Source organism: Phoenix dactylifera, chromosome 3 (genome assembly GCF_009389715.1).
Source record: "Phoenix dactylifera cultivar Barhee BC4 chromosome 3, palm_55x_up_171113_PBpolish2nd_filt_p, whole genome shotgun sequence".
Classification (NCBI taxonomy): domain Eukaryota; kingdom Viridiplantae; phylum Streptophyta; class Magnoliopsida; order Arecales; family Arecaceae; genus Phoenix; species Phoenix dactylifera.
The window spans coordinates 5458772-5475507 of NC_052394.1; the positions used below are offsets into that span (position 1 = coordinate 5458772).

The 16736-nt window shown below is 36.8% G+C and overlaps 1 protein-coding gene and 1 long non-coding RNA gene across 2 annotated transcripts; both read left to right on the forward strand.

Annotated features, from left to right (window-relative positions):
* Nucleotides 1-4738: 4738 nt before the first annotated feature.
* On the forward strand, nucleotides 4739-7032 carry LOC120110335 (probable WRKY transcription factor 70). The gene is made up of 3 exons (XM_039125161.1): nucleotides 4739-4961; nucleotides 5337-5442; nucleotides 5940-7032. Exons 1-3 carry the CDS (start codon nucleotides 4739-4741, stop codon nucleotides 6424-6426), a joined length of 816 nt encoding a protein of 271 aa, XP_038981089.1. The 3' UTR covers nucleotides 6427-7032.
* Nucleotides 7033-12191: 5159 nt separating this feature from the next.
* On the forward strand, nucleotides 12192-16326 carry LOC108511118. Its single transcript, XR_001879156.3, has 2 exons — nucleotides 12192-12430; nucleotides 16014-16326. It is a non-coding gene; the product is annotated as an uncharacterized LOC108511118 (long non-coding RNA).
* Nucleotides 16327-16736: the final 410 nt, after the last annotated feature.

Consider the following 16736-nt stretch of genomic DNA (forward strand, 5'->3'; position numbering starts at 1 on the left):
AATCAGACGCAACTCTTTGAGAACAGGAGGACGCCTAAGAGGGGCAGAGAGGTGGCACAAAAGAGTCGAAAGAGAATTTATCTGGAGAGCCTACAGGAATGCAATATATAGGCAAGGGTTGGAGCCTGTCACCGAGTAGTTAAGGGGCTATACGCTAGTTGATAAGGTCATAAACCTCAAGTCTTGTCTGTGAATCTTGCTCATGAATCTTGCTGCTATTCTTGCCCTTGTATCTTGCCTGTGCTTCTCGATCGATGGATTTGCTTAGGTATCACATTTGTTGGGATATAGTTAGCAATCATAGCTGAGTTGTTACTCATTATAGAAAAAATTTGAAATACAAAAAATTCTCTGCACGCCTTCTGGGTTGGCCATGTATCAAGTTTTGAATGGTTAGCTGACGGCTAAGTGGTTTATTGGTCGGTTCGTCGCGTCAGCAGAGGCCAGTTCCGGGATGTATGAATATGCATTGGCATATGGAATACATGTGAGAAGAATCAAAATAGATAGATTTAATTGAACATCTGATTTGACATTGAAAATGTATAATCTCAGCATTTTACTGAAGATGACTTATTTATCAAAATTTCCTAAGTTGTAACTTGTAAGGGTGCCCGAATTAGGGTTCAAAATAATGCTGTTACAATGGTCTTAGGCCACACTCCGTCACATTATTGAGGTAAATAATGTGAAAAGGACCTACGATAGGGTCACCTTTAGTTATCTTCATACAGTACTAACCCATTTTGTCTTGGATGGAAGGTCCATTAATTGGATTGAGGGTTGTATTATGAATCCTTCTTTCTCTATCCTCACTAATAAAAATCTCCTTCACCTTGGTTTACATCTTATATTAGGGTTAGATAGGGATGTCCTTTGTCACTATATCTAATCTTAATCTTTTCTGGTATGTTGTCAAGATCTTTTCATGACGTTGTCGACAATGATCATCTTCATGTTTACCGGTCTAAAGTCAGAGGGCCAAGGATCATGCATTTACTATTTGTAGATGATTTGAGTTGGTGGCACAAGCGAGACAACATGACTTTGATAATCAAGGATGATATGATAGTTAAAGTCCCATGTCGACTTTAGCCCGAAAACTCCTAAGATTAAGCATAGGATCTGCAGTATTATTAGTGTTCATGTGAAATCTGATACCTTAACATGTCAGGGTGCGACTCTCTCTAGTGATAGTCTACATTCTGCTGATTCTGATGACATGTTTGATAAGTTCAGCAGTATACCTGGAAGTGGACTTATCTCTCCAAAAAGGATAGGGCTATTCTCATTCAATCAGCCCCTCTCTTCTATTCCAGTCTTTGTGGTGTCTAATTCTGCTGTTCTATTCATATTCTGGATAAGGTAAAGAGGCTGTTCAAGGAATTTCTTCAGGAGGGATGATTCTCAATGGAGGAGACTACATCTTATAGCATGGTAGCAAATCTGTCAACGTAAAAACAGAGGGCTGCCTAGTTAATTCTATATCCTAATTCCTTGTGAGGGAAATTAATGTCACTGGAAGATCACGTACATGATCATGTGGATTACCAAGCTGGAGACCTTCTGCCACCTGAACTTACTTAATTACCTCCTCTAGTTAGTGTTGACTCATGTGGTTGTGTGTTTAGGCAGTTTTAGTAGTTCAGGCTTAAGCATCGAAGCGATGGGTGAAATATATTAATACCATAAGAAAGTGAGATAAATTAGCTGAAAAGACCTTTCTCCTAACTAATCCAAACCTTACTCCTGAGTAACAACGCCCAATCATTGACTCGGAACCACTTCCGCGTAGATGCCAGTAATTTTCACCATGACTATTCAACTAATTTAATTGGAGCTTCCGGAGCAAATTTAGAGATATCATTCACTATGCAAAAAAATATAAAAAATATATAAATAAATCTATTTTATTTTATTAATTTAAGTTTTTAGGACAAGTAATAATTTTAACATGGTATTAAAGCAGATTCCTGAGTTTGAACTCTGTCTCCATACTTTTTAATTCTATTATTAAAAATTTCACATATTGGACTCAACCATTAAAAAATAGTCCGGCCCATGTAAGAAGGACCGTAAAAAAATATAAAATATAAAAATAAATCTATCTCATCTAATTAGTTTAAATTTTTTGAAATAAGTAGTGATTTTAACATGGCATCAAAGACCATAGTCATTCGTCATATTATCTTCTTTCTATTTAAACTATTCGGGATGGTGAGAATTCATTGAATTTGGACTGATCCATCTAATTTTTTTATAAATTTGTGCTATTTTAGGGAGTCTAAGGCAATAGTCGCCATAATTTTTTAATGATATGGTGTGACCACGGTGCAATGAGAGGGAAATATTCTATTTACCACCTCATTGGTTCAAATTCCTGGCATGCTATTGAAGTGCTCACCCAGGTGGCGAGGTACCTTTGAGCAACTTGACAACGACCTGGACGCACGAGGCGTGGAAGCTGCAGTTTTCTTAGTCATCTCCCGCGGAATTCTTTAAATTACAAAACATGGCTTTGTTTCGGTGCTAGATTTGGGCCCCACAAAATCACTCCTTGGAGACAAGCAAAGCCCCGTGGAGGATTTTTTGATGTCCGGTGATGCTGTGCAGGAAGAAAAGTATTGGGGCGCTGAATTGATATGCAACAACCACGCTCCTGGCAAGAGCAATGTTGAACCCAGATGATAACAAAAATTGTGTTAGGTAAACAATGCATCGTTCAATTGGAAATTTTATCTTTCAAATACACGTATAGACATATAGACAATGATTTTTACAATCAACAATTCATCCAAGATCCAAAATAATAATAAAAAATTATTTTCCTATTGAAGATGGTCTTATTGGTTTTAATATGGTATTATGTATAAGAAAGAATGACGAAAATGAGACATTGATCGTACATGATAAAAAAGATGTGGTATTCTTAAGAGGGTTTTTCTACGGCACTCCAAAGGATATGTTAATTAGTCCTTTTGCCTCTACCCTATTCTTGGTCGTTTGATTGAATGCCCTAGGTCATCCATGGCAACGAAGATATGGGTGTCGTCATGGAGGAGTAGAAGAAAGAGGAGGAGGAGGGCCTCCCCTAGGTCATCCATGGCGACGGTCCATAACGACAGTGATGCGGGTGTCTTCACGGAGGATGCCGAGTTTACACGTGATGACCAAGCATAATAGGATCGGAACAGTGGAGGTGGAGGCAGCTTTGCCCCGCCCCATTCAGAAATAATCCGATTATGGAGAAAAAAGATTTTCTTCAATCTGCTCAACTCGAATCTCTCAAAAAAAAAATTAGAACAAGATGGAGGAATCTCAAAAGTAGAACTTTAAGTCTTCTTTTCTTTGATTGATGCTAAAAAAAATGAGCTACATAGCCTCTATTTATAATGTGAGATTCGCCTTAACATAATTTGAGTCGGATTCCTTTTCTTAATTATAGTAAAACTCTTTTTTCTTAAATAGATATCTCTAGTAAAAAAAAGCTAAAAATCTCGATCTCAACTTTTATATCAACAATATCTTCTATCACTCCACCGAATTCTTATCAGATAGAGAACTATGCTTGATCAAAGTTTTACCCAAGAAGAAAACTTTTGGTTTGACAAATCTATTTCGGAGCTTAAACAATAGAATTTTGACTCGATTCAACTTCGCAGAAATTGACCCGAAGTTATAGATCTCAAAAATATACCCATTTTTTTTTAAAAAAAAAGATCATTTCGATCGAATATCGTATGACTAAGTTATGGCCTCCACAATTTTGGCATGCGACTCGGATTTTTGATGTGGTGGATCTCGCTCGTAAACCCTATCTAGCCCCTATCCACAGTAGTCAAAGTGATCCGCATTGAGTTTAACGATCCGCCTGAATACTTATAGTAGTCAAAGTATTCCACGTTGAGTTTGATGATCGCCTTGAATACTCGTAGTAGCCAAAATGATCCACGTCGAATTTGGTGATCCTCCTAAATAATTGTAGTGGCTAAAGTGATCCACAACGAGTTTAGTAATTGTTCTAAATATTCGTAGTAGTAATAATAATTCACATCGAGTCCGGTGATTCTTTTAAATCAAAAAATAATAAAATAAATTTTTTTATAAAAAAATATAAAAAATAAAAAAAAGTTGTTTATCCGTTGTTAACCGGCTGTTAACCTCTTGAGAATGAAAATTTTCTAAATGCCCTCACAAAATGAACCCCAAAAATATCTCCTACTTTTTTATAAAATATTATATTAAAGAGTACCCTGGAAAATCCTTCTTTAGATGAGAACAGTCTGGACGTAGCAACCCTAGACTAGATACAGAGCACCATTGGGCGCGTGCACCATGAGCATGGAAAAGTTTGCTTGGCCGCCAAGTCACAAGCCAAGCAAAGGCTACCCTCGTCATTTCATTTGCTTGATTTTATTACGTTTTCCAAAACGTATTGGTGCGGGAACATGCAACTTGGCACTTGATTCTATATTTAACGAAGATTCCAGGCTAGCCAGCGGAAGCGATGACCTCACCCATCTTGTGTCACGAAGATGACGACTGCTCCTTTGTACTCCTGGTCTCCTTCCATGTTACTTCCCTCCTCTATTTTTCCTCATGCATCTACTCAAGGTCCCCTCGCCCCTATATAAAAATAGCTCACAGATCTCTACCCCTTTTCCACTCACACCAAAGCCTTAGATCAAGATAAGAAGCTCCAAGGGTGCCAAAGAGGAAAAGAGGAGGAAGCAAAGGAATGACATCCCCTAGCCAGGGAAATCCCTCGACGGAGGCGGCGATCGAGGAACTGATCAAGGGGCGGGAAGCCGCCACCCGGCTTGGGGTCTTTCTGCAGGAGGCAACACTAGGGAAATCGGCGATCGAGGCCTTCAAGGAGGTCTTGGACTCATTCTCTAGATCACTCTCTGTGTTGGACTCCGGCCAGCCACTTAAGAATCCGGCGATCATCGGAGTTGGTGGTAGGAAGAAAAAAATAAGTCCGGTGGGAGACAAGAGAGGTGGCTGCCGGAGAAGGTGATCATGCTTTTCTTAGTCTTACTGATTTTGAAGTTAAACTTTGTTACAAGTTCATTGCTAGGGGTAGTTTAGTTGTTGTAACAAAAGGGGACAAATGTAACCTTGCTATTATTGCCATAGGATCCAAGGTGACAAATAAAACCTTGCTATCTTGTTCATTTACAGATAGAATTTTGAAAAGCTATATAGAAAAAATATTTTCTTGCTTGAGCATTAAATGGCTGATGAGCTTATTCAGTTATTCTTAAGCCTTGCAGCAAATATGCACATATTGTTAAATTCCTGACTGATCTTGTTTGTATTATTTTTGCTTGCAGGTCGCAACCAACTTCCATCGAGGATAGTCAAATCCAAGACACTGGATGATGGCTACACATGGAGAAAATATGGACAGAAGGAGATCCAAAGCTCCAAGTTTCCGAGGTACCTTTCTCTAGCATCTATTCAAATACCAAAATATTTAGGCTCATATACTATTACCTTGCAGTACTACTTAATGAAAGCCTTATTTGAACCTATTCAAGAGCCAAAGTGATTAATCATCACACAGAAACTCTAATTTTAGATTTTCTTTATTTGAATCATCAAAGGCTTTACCTTCATTTAATACTTTCAGGAGTAGGTTTTATTTCCTCCTTTTCCCCTCAAACAAAGGGGCAAAAAAAATACCATCCGTCGACATACTTGTTAACCAGAATATAAATCCTAACAATAACTTGTAAACCAAATTCCCTTTTTTCCACTATTATAACATAAGCATATATATGTCATGATGAATGGAAATCTCAGTTGCTTATATTCTCTTTTAGACATCTAATATATACTTAATTGCACCAACAATTAGTGACTTAGCTAGCTTTCTTTCAATATATAATTTCGTTGTGCTGAGGAATCTAATTATATTAATACTAATCTTGCAGGGCCTACTTTAGATGCACCCACAAGTATGATCAAGGTTGCAAGGCTATCAGACAGGTGCAGCGATCGGAGGATGATGAATTTATAATCACTTACATGGGGGAGCATACATGCAGGGAGCCAGCCATGCTTCCCCATATCATCTCACCTTCCTATCTCGAGGGGTCTTGTCTAATTAGCTTCAGATCAAATCCCACTGATAATAGACAAGAAGCCCCACTGCCCTCTTCCTTCCCTTCTTATAAGCAAGAATGTCATGAAGAGGTGCTGAGTAATCTGTCCCCAGGTAGCTCATCATCGGCGTATGTCACGCTATCAGCAGCCTACGAAGGGTCCAAGCTAATGACACCATTGGGCTCTACATCCGATCATGGCGATGTGACCTCGGGCTTCCACTCTTCTACCAGCAGCCTCCACTACGTGGGCTTCGGGACAGACTCATTTGAGGATATATTTGCTTTTGATCAGGATGGGTTCCTCCAAGACTAGGCCTGGTGGAGGGGTCGGTGTCTCTTTCTTACCTTCGTGTCTCTGGGGTATCCCATCTTGGCCATTGATGGAAGTTGGTGTACAGAAATACAGAAATCTTCTCCGCTGTAACAAGTAATTAGTCAAGGAGTTGATGATATCGCCAGTTACGGACCAGTACTGGATGAGAGGATGAGAGAGAGAGAGAGAGAGAGAGAGAGAGAGAGAGAAACTTGGAGTCCTGATCCTGATGAAATTTGGATGCTCCTTGTGCCAACGGAGTTGGATCAGCTTCGTTGGCAGTCCTCTCCTTGAAGAAATCACAAATTGAAACCTAGATGTTGGCATCCTAATTATATTTGAAGGCGATGTTGCGGTATCTTAGAGATGTGGCATCTATGTTATTGCTGTGAAAGAGATTTAATTTGTTTGAAGATTGTTGGAGCACTATCATTGAGCGCTATTATTGCTTAGAGAATCCTGTTCTACTTTGTACTTTAGTGGAAGCCAATGATCCATAAATGCTCTCAGTTTCAGCATTTTGTAAATACATCTGAGATGCGTTTGGTTGATAATTGGAATCTGAATTCGAATCGGAATGGAATGAGAATAGATTAGAATAAAAGTCAAAATAATTATATTCTCAAACGTATTTGATCCGTGACTGAAATCGAAATTAGATTGAAATTTAAATACTAGAGGAGAGTCAACATTAAGTTTTGGAAGATTGAGAAATTTCCATATCCTTCCAAAATTGAAATGGAAAGGGGACCCCTCCATTGCCCATCTTCCCCCAAACCAAACATACCCCTATAGTTTTCTCTTTAGGTCCGTTGCAGTACTTAGTTTGTCCTTAGATGGCTTGTCAATTAGCAAGGTTAGGACACTATGTAAATACACTGTCCCCATAAGACCATGGAGCAAACAAAGCATGTGATCATTAGGTGATTTAATTGGAGCCAGTGGTTCATAGTCACTCCTAATTTAGCCTTCTTTGTATATCAATAGTTTGTTCTTATACATTATATCAAAAAAGTAGTGGAGCCCATTGGAGAATAAATTGTACATGATATTATAATTTACGGAAACAACTAATCCGTTTGTTCACCTAGGGTCATTGTTGTTAGCTGATAGGTCAATTGCAACAATTGAAATGAGAGGAAATTGACAATTGGGTTTGTGCTCTCACATTATACACCCGTCAAGAGTTTCACGTGCGCATTGTACTAGTTCTATAATAACTGCATATTAATAAAGTTGGTGGACCTTCCTCCTTGTCCTTCTAAGAAAAGTCATTTTGATGGCATGCTATGAGCACTTTCTCTCTATTTATTAGATTCAAAAACAAAAAACTAGATTTTTTCATGCATTTTAACTTCACTAGATGGGACCAATTTCATCGGATGTGCACAACGTGTGAGGATCCATATGGATATATATTTAGTCCCACATCAGCTATGCAAGGGATGGATCCTAGGTACTTATATAGGACCAAACAATTCAAATAATACTTTTCAACTAATTTTTTTAGGTGAGGTATTGGGAGATGGGTTGATCGTGAGTACTTATATAGGATCAAAGAACTCGGATAATATCTTCCGTCTAGCCTTTTGAGTAAAGTCCTGAATTGTTACAAATAATATTAGAGCAAACCCGGCTTATGGTTAATGCGGACTAGGGAACACTGTAGCACGGATCTAGATTAGATTTATGATACTTATGATTGGGTTTGAATAGATTTGAACTCATAAGTTGGCAAGAACACTAGGGCTTAAATAGAGAGAGTATGTAAGGCCCATGCAAGCGTATGTTTAGTCCTACATCGGCTATGCAATGAGTAGATCTTAAATACTTATATAAGATCAAAAAATATAAATAATATCTTTCAATTAATCTTTTTTAGGTGATGTTTTGGGTTGCTACACAACCTTCTCTTGTACTTTGCTAGATTTCTTTTTAAGTTGCCCTTTCATAGAGGGCTTTTTAACCTGCTATTTGATTGTTATCTTTATTCATGGAAGCTCTAGTTGCACATAATCCCCCAACCAATATTGATGCGAAATGTGAGAAACTAGACAATGGTGGGATAGCCTTAATTGATCCATAGGTGCTAGACTAGAAAAAATTGTTTTTAGCAAATTATTTGTGTTTTTGTTTTACAGACAAAATCATAAAAAAATTTGAGCTAAGGCACAAGGACAAAGCTCCTGCCTCCCCTAGTTGTTGTATGTAGTTCTTAAATGGCAGTCATGCATGTACAGGATCCCAACCTTTCGCCCCCATATTTTCTGTTTTCGTGAACAAATATTTTGAACATTAATTAGGGTATGTGATCTTTGTTACATGACATATGAATATCATTTGAATGATATGTTATTACTATAACAATCTAGAACCTTATCCAAAATAACTAGCTAAAAGATATTATTGAGGTTTTATAGCCTTGTATAAGTACCCAAGATCTACTTACTTTATAGCCAACGTAGGAGTAAACATACGTCTGCACGAATTCTTACATATTTTTTTCGTTTAAACCCTAGTATCATCTCCGAGTTAAGCATCAAACCTATGCAAATCTATTCATTAGTACTACAAATCCTATCACAAACATCACAGTGTTGTAATGGCCGCTAATCTATATAGACCATAAGCCAGATACACTCCTATACCATTTGTAGCAATACAAAACCTCACTCAAAATATCTAGCCAAATTTTTTAGTCCTGTATAAGTATCCAAAATCTCTCCAATGTATTGTTGATGTAGAACTAAACAACGACTGCAAGGGCCCTCACAATTATACTATTAGACGTGATTGTAATACCTTACCTCATCATCTAAACATCACTCCACGAACTCAATTCCAGGGTATTGACCTCACTAATTCATTTGTCTTTGCAGCTTTCACCGTCCTAGAGAAAGTAATGATCTAATCTAGCTAATACTTTGATTTCGTGTGCAGACTTTTCTTTGCAGATCACAACATATGAAATCTATGGCAATTATATTAGGTATTATATTCGGTATTATATATCCTAATTTTTTTTGAACATTATCTCTTGTTCATCCAAGTCCACTAGCTTGACCTCGTGCCACCCTACCTAATCCCCAGAAACTGGCCGACATTGCAGTATGGTTGGACCTCTGTGTCTCTTTGTCAATGTTAGGACTCAAAGCACACGCTATTGCAATGAAATTTGTTGGCCTTCCCAAGAGGCACCAGATACGTCGCTTTACATCTAAAAGATTCATTTGGGTGTCGTCACAGCAGACGCATATAAGGGCACATCATGCATGGGGCCGCAAGATTATGTATCTCGGATTGAAAGAATAGCTAAGGCTTCAGCAGAAAGGACTCATTATTCGAGCTAGAATATAGACAGTGCAAATCCAGCGTTCATTTGCACAATCCAGTGTTTCTTAGCTCATCAGGTTTATGATTAATGATTGTCTATCCTTGGATAAGAAATTGCATTGTATGATTTCAAAATATCAAATGTTTATGGCCATCATGAATTCATTCAGATGAGTTCAACGAATCCGCAATGGAATGATCGATCGAGATGGAACACACATCGCATGTGTGACTGAGTCTATCCGGTGACAGTTGATTGGTGGTACTCACACGAAGGGACGGTGGATGATTTATTTATAATTTTTAAATATTTTTTATAAAATATATGAAAATAAATACTTTTTGAGTAATTATGGAGGATGCAAGATACTTCGGTCTTATTTGGAGGAGCTTTTGGAGGGCCAAAAGCACTTTTAAATGAAATAGGGGTATTTGGTAAAAATTTCAAAAAGCTGTTTTAGTTTTTCTAAAATATTTATAATGTGTCGATACAAAAGAGCATGAAGTGGAGGACTTACATATCATAAGATTTAGAACATAAAAATTCTTTATTTGAAGCTGAAATGCATCGGTGGGGTTAAAGAGAAGAATTCATAAGTGATTGATAGTTATACAGTGATTTGTCGAAGCATAAATTCTCCTCGAGCTGAATGGAGTGAAGCATTTTGGGAAGAGCTGAGTTGACAGAGGATTTCTTTCCTCGAAAAACTCCTTCTCAAGCCAAACTATTGCATCCACAATTTTTGAAGGTCTTATTTGGTTTGTAGGAAAAAAAAAATTCTCACTGAAATATTTTTTTCTAAAAAATTGATGTCCGAATATATAATACCTGGCTAAAAAATTGCACGTTTGGCTGACTATGAAAAAAATGATACATTACCAATGACTTATATTTGGTTAAGTATTTATTTTTTTAAAAAAATTATGTAAAATATCTGTTATGTCTTTAATAAAGAGAAAAATTTAACACATTCTTAACGACACTTTGGAAAAAAAAATAACTCTAATATCTAGGTAATTTGAATTGAACTTTTTCATAGTTCATTTATATATTTTTATTTTTTCTAAAATATGAAAATCTTATTTGTATAGAAAAACTACTTTAAAAGTATGGTCCAATAGACATCCAATTTCTTGATGATGTCCTTCCAAAGTTGGTGAGAATTCTACCGAGGATTGCTTAACTCGCATCCCTAACTTCTTCAATTGGTCGGATCAGCCATCAAAGACAAGGTCCCACGACGCCCATGGCCCATGCTGATATAGTTATACGTACAATTTTTTGGTAGCAGAGGCGCACCATTATATATATATATATATTGAAGACCTTACCCATGATTCATATTTTATTATACATAAATGTGGCTTCTTTTCCTTATGGGATGCTCCTTTTTGTCTTCTCATAGCTGATTTTACATGTAGTTCCGTGCTTTCCAAGAAGCTCTCTCTTTTGAAAAAGAGGAAAAATTATATCATTTGGTACAAAACTTGTACTCAGGCCTTATGTACACTAATTATGGATCGGGCCTAAATTACATTCATTTTAATCAGACTTTGGAACAAATTTATTTAAAATTTAATATTTTTTATGTCCAAACTCAACTCATGATTAGTTTTAGTCATGATCCTCTCTCTCCATAATCATATATGCGTATTGGATGTAAAGATTTAATAATTTAATAACAAAATTCTTATGACCTAATTCTAAAGTCTGTATAACAGCATGTTAGATGGTGAAGGTTAAACACGCCTGTCTAGAATCCATAAAAATCATGAATTAAATGAGACAACGATAGTAAGGTAAAAAAAATAAAAGAAAAAATAAATTTATTTTAGAAATAAAAATCAAAATAATAAATTTGTCAGAATATTCATCTCAACATGCTGAGAAAAAAACTCAACCCCAATCCATGCCTAATAGGCTTATGGTGCTTAGGCTAGGTCTTATTAAATCCAACATAAATCCTATCCGCTTACACCCTTAGGATCGTTTAGTCTGTGGGTACAATTTTTTTCATTCAAATATTTTTTTTCTAAAAAAATAATTTTTGAGAATATGATGGTTTGAAAAATAATTTTGATATGTTTGATTGGCCATAAAAAATTATATATTTGAAAGTGGTTTATATTTAATTAAGTATCTATTTTTCTATAAAAAAATATATGAAATACTTTACATCTATAATAAAGAGAAAGAGTTTATTGTGGATTTTGATAGTTTAAAAGTATTTCTAAAAAAAAAATCTCTCTGGTAGAAAAATAGTTTTTCATATTTTCTATAATTTTTTGCTCATAAAATATAAAAATTTTATTTCTATAAAAACATTGTTTTTTATGTTTTAAAAAAAGTTAATCCAATATTTTTTTTTCGTTGACCATCCGTCGCTTTCCTTTTCCGCGAACGAATGGAGCCTTGCATTTACAGGCTTACAGCAAGTTCTTTGCGACTTTTTCCGCCGGCGACGCAGGCGCGCTCTTGTTTCATCTATCTAGGGTTTGAATCTCGAGAGCTTTCGTGGGGTTTATTGAGAAAATATCGATGGCATCTCCGGCGACTAGTTCGGGGCTCTTCAAGTTCTTGCAGGTGCGCCTCCGCCCTCAGTCGACGGACATCGTTTCCGCCGCCACCTGGGGAGTCGCCGCCTCGGCCACCACCATCTGGCTCGTTCAGGTCGAAAGACTTCTCTCCCTTTTCCCCCATCATTTCTTTTATAAGATCTGTTACTCCTGTGTAGAAATTTGCTATATTCTTGAGTTCTTGGCTTCTTTCCATTTTCCTCAGATTCTATCTTTTGTGATTCCTGATCTGTTTCTCTCACCAAGTTTGTTGTTTTTTGGTCATCGTCGTGTTTGCGTGTATGATCGTTGGGAAATGTTTTTACCGGGCTTGTTTCTGATCCTTCTCTTTTCATTCACCGATTATTTGTTTTTAATCTATTGGATGTGAATGTCGCAGGGATTTCTTATCGTTTTCTTGTCTCCTTGGTGATTATGTTTTGTTTTTATAAGAAATTTTCTGCTAATCCCTTATTTAAAGGAATCCTTTTCATTTCTTTTCTTTTCTTTTCTTTTTTCGATTTCATAGATGAAAAGTCTTGTGGTCTTTGAATGCATGAATCAATCTATATTGGTTATTGAAACTAATCATATTATATGATTTCCACTAGAAGAATGACTACTGATTGTGAATCTTCAGAGGCAGTTGGGAAAGATGTGTTTTTGATATTGATTTGATCTTCTCCACCAAGAATTGTAATATATCCTTACATTATAACCGTCCATTGATGTTGGGCTCATGGTAGGTAAACTATGACATGGTATATGGATGGGATTTATTGGGTGGTATTATAATTTGGACCTTCTTAGGACTGATGGCCAAAATATGCATGAATGATTGCTTTTCTTGTCTTAGGTATTTTACAGGTACAATTATTTTTAAGGATTTTCGAAGATATGTACACTAGGATTTGAAGGATAGATGAAGTGGATATGTGCTTCTAGATGTGGTGTGATTGGTGGCTTGTTGAATGCCCATGAGACTTGTGGGAAGCTTTTTAATACAGAACAGCTGCGGCTGTGGTTGAAATACCAACAAGTACAAAATTCATGGCTATTGTTCCATGAAATAGAAACAGAAATTTAAATGAGTTCAGAGATGTTAGAGATGTCAATTATCAGTGTTGGAAATGTTAAGATTCTTTAGCACCTCAGAAATATCTTCGCAACATAATGCTTTTTTTTTTTGCATGTACATTTCCAAATGCTAAACAATTGTTAAATCAGACATGATAGCTCATGCAGAGTTGATCATGATTTGCTTCTGCAAAATGCATAATCCGTGAAATATGTGTTATTTAGTAAGCCTTGCATCACTGGATCTGGAATACAATACTGATATAAAATTTATACAAGTATTTTTTTTTTTATCGAGCTTAACAATAGATCATAGTGTTTTCATTTGCACAACGTGTTTATTGTCAATTGAGTAGACGATGGGATATTATTTTCTAATAGCACACTTACATTTATTTATTGAAACAAGGGAAAGTAAACATGTGTATGATTCTACGAGATCGAGATTCTGAATCCAGGATGGAAATGTGTAATGCTATCTGTTGATGATAGGAACACATTCGCTAAAGCTTTTTATTTGGGAATATTATATTTTTCTAACAAGTTATTATTGGGGATCTGTTTGGTTAGTGTGGCTAAAACCTAATCACGTAAGATTTGCTTTTCCTTGTAAAATTTCTGAGGTGAACGTGTTGTAAAACTTTGAAATATACCTATCCAAGCAAGTACCTTGAGAAAAACAGGAATTATGCCCACAATAAGAGTGATAAAGATTCTGATATGATGATATAAACATGTATCAGAAGACTGAGGTGTAACAGTTGACAAATGTGGGACTCAAACTTGTCTCTGTCTTCAATTACTTCCATGAGAATGTGCCTAGAGGATGTTCGCCATTGTGTAGTCGTGAGTCCTATGAGGGATATCAACTGGATGAAAGGAAGTCTAATGATTCACGTAGAGTTGAATACACCTAGGAAGCTTAGTACACTGGTGGAAGTTGTGGGTTTTTAGTAACAATTATTGAGATCATGATCAGCTGATTGAAGCAGTGCTGTCATGACCATGTGCAAAGAGATTTCTGCAACCTCAAGAATTTGACCAGATGAAGTTGCAACAGCAAACAGAAATTTTAATTAACCAGTCATCATAACAATAAATGACAACACTACCCCATCTATGCAGAATTGGTCTTGTGACTCCTTTGCCACTTGTTCCTGCCAAGGTCTAGATGTTCACCAAAATGTGATCCCACATACTTTATTCCATGTAAAGATTTTTAAAGTATTGCAATGATGGATAAAATTATAGATCAGAGTCAGTACTATTACCTATTTGCTTGCTTGCGCATTTCTGTTTTTTTAAGAATTGGTTTGCTAGCTTATGTTAATATTTCTTTGCCAATTGGTTTTTGTTTCATAGAAAATACAAATTAGTCGCCAGACAGATGGATTTCATGCAACAAACAAGGTTTCATTAAATGAATGGCCCATCGTGTTATGTGGTAGTAATAATAAATTTAGATAGCAGCAAGGAATGTGGAACCGTTTCAAACCGTCCAATTCAAGGTGTACTAAGCCGTGTCGGCTGCAGACCATGATGGTTCCAGCGAGAAACTGGTAGGAAGAGAGAGGGAGAAGGAAAGAGAGGAAAAGAGAGAGCGAGGGGGGAGGAAGGGAGAGGAAGAAGGAGGGAGGGCCGCAGGGTGCCAGAGGTTCTTGGCGCCCTTCGGTGCCCTTTGGCGGCCTCCGGAGCCAAGAGAAACCATTTCTTCCTCACTTCTTTCCTCTCCCTCCCCCTCCTCTCTCTCTTTTCCTCTATCATGTTCTCTCTCTGCCTCTTCCTCTCTGCTGTGTCGGTATGGGTCCAGCACAGAACAGCATGAAGGCATATCGAACTGTGCCACGGGCTGACCGGTACGGGCTCCGATACTGGCATGGTGAACCTTGGCTAGCAGTTTGTTTTGTGCTATTATTGTCTCTCACTGCTCGTTTTAAGTGTCAAGTATTGTAATTTCATGCTGCAATCTCTCTCTCTCTCTCTCTCTCTCTCTCTCTCTCTTTGTGTCTCTTTATATATCTTCATTGGTTCTGTTTTGTATTAGCTGATTGAACATAAAATACTTTCTTGCCTTTTCCCTTATCAACTTAGTGCGAACATTGCTGGTCAATGCTCTACCATCATCCTATGCTCTTTGACACCTTATTGATGTTGTATTGATGTTTGCCTAAATGTCCTACCTCATCTTATTAGTGCCATACATGTAGTTGTTCACCTTGTATAGAATATGCACCTATACACTAACTAGTATAGATGCCCATACAGCTACCTTGCAACAGCACCTTGCCAACAACAGATCCATTGTGAAGTAGGTGGGTCAAATATGATTATACCAGATATTTTAGTGGTGTTAGAAGGATAATTTGCATGTGATGAGTGCTACTGGGATAGCAGACCTTATCGTTTAGAGGGGGTGGACAAAGGAGTGGGCAGTGCGTGGGCAGCTATTTCTATTCACTTTCTTACTCGCTTGGAAGATTCTTGCACACTATTACTCCTGTATTCCAGCTGTGCCTGTAAAAAACCAAGAAATGAATTGTTTGTTATTTTTCTTCTGACCAATCATTCATCATTTTCTTGTTATGCAGCATATTCTCTGAAAGTTACAATTATTTTTGCAGCCTTTTGATTGGTTGAAGAAGCAACTATTTGAGAAACCAGAGGAGTAAATTCAGTTTTGAAATTATTTTTTTCAGCCTTTTGATTGGTTGAAGAAGCAGCTATTTTAGAAACCAGAGGAGTAAATTCAGTTTTGGCTCTCACTTTGGGAAATTTGGGACCCGCTAAAGATGTCCATTTTATGTTTCAGTTTCCTTTGAGAGGGAAATCAAACGCCAGGGTGACACTGAATAAAAATAACGTTCTGTTTCTAAAGCCTATTTGATGACCGTGACTCTGTTTTTAATGGATTACTGTTTCATATTTTTTGAAAGATCTCGTTTCTGAGTTCTTCAATCTTTGCGCCGAAAGGGTAATGGTTGGTTTGTACATCTGTTATTTGCTGTCAGCTTGATCTTAACTAAGCAAATCACATGCTGATCGTCCCAGCGGAAGGCACTATTTGTAAACATATTTACTGCCAGTGGAATGGGTGCGACAGTGGGTGGGATGGGGTCTAGTTCTTTGGTTATTCGATAAGAAGGTTACTATAATTCTGCGTGTAGCAAGGATGAGAATTTTTTTAGATTAAAGATATTTTTATTTTAATAATAACATATTAATTTATGTTTTAAATCCATGATTCTCTTTGATTATAGAAATTTAGTTATAATCAAAAAGAGTTTTGGATAAGTGAAACATCTAATTTATTAGAGAGAGTAAATTAGAAAACTTTTATTAGTCTA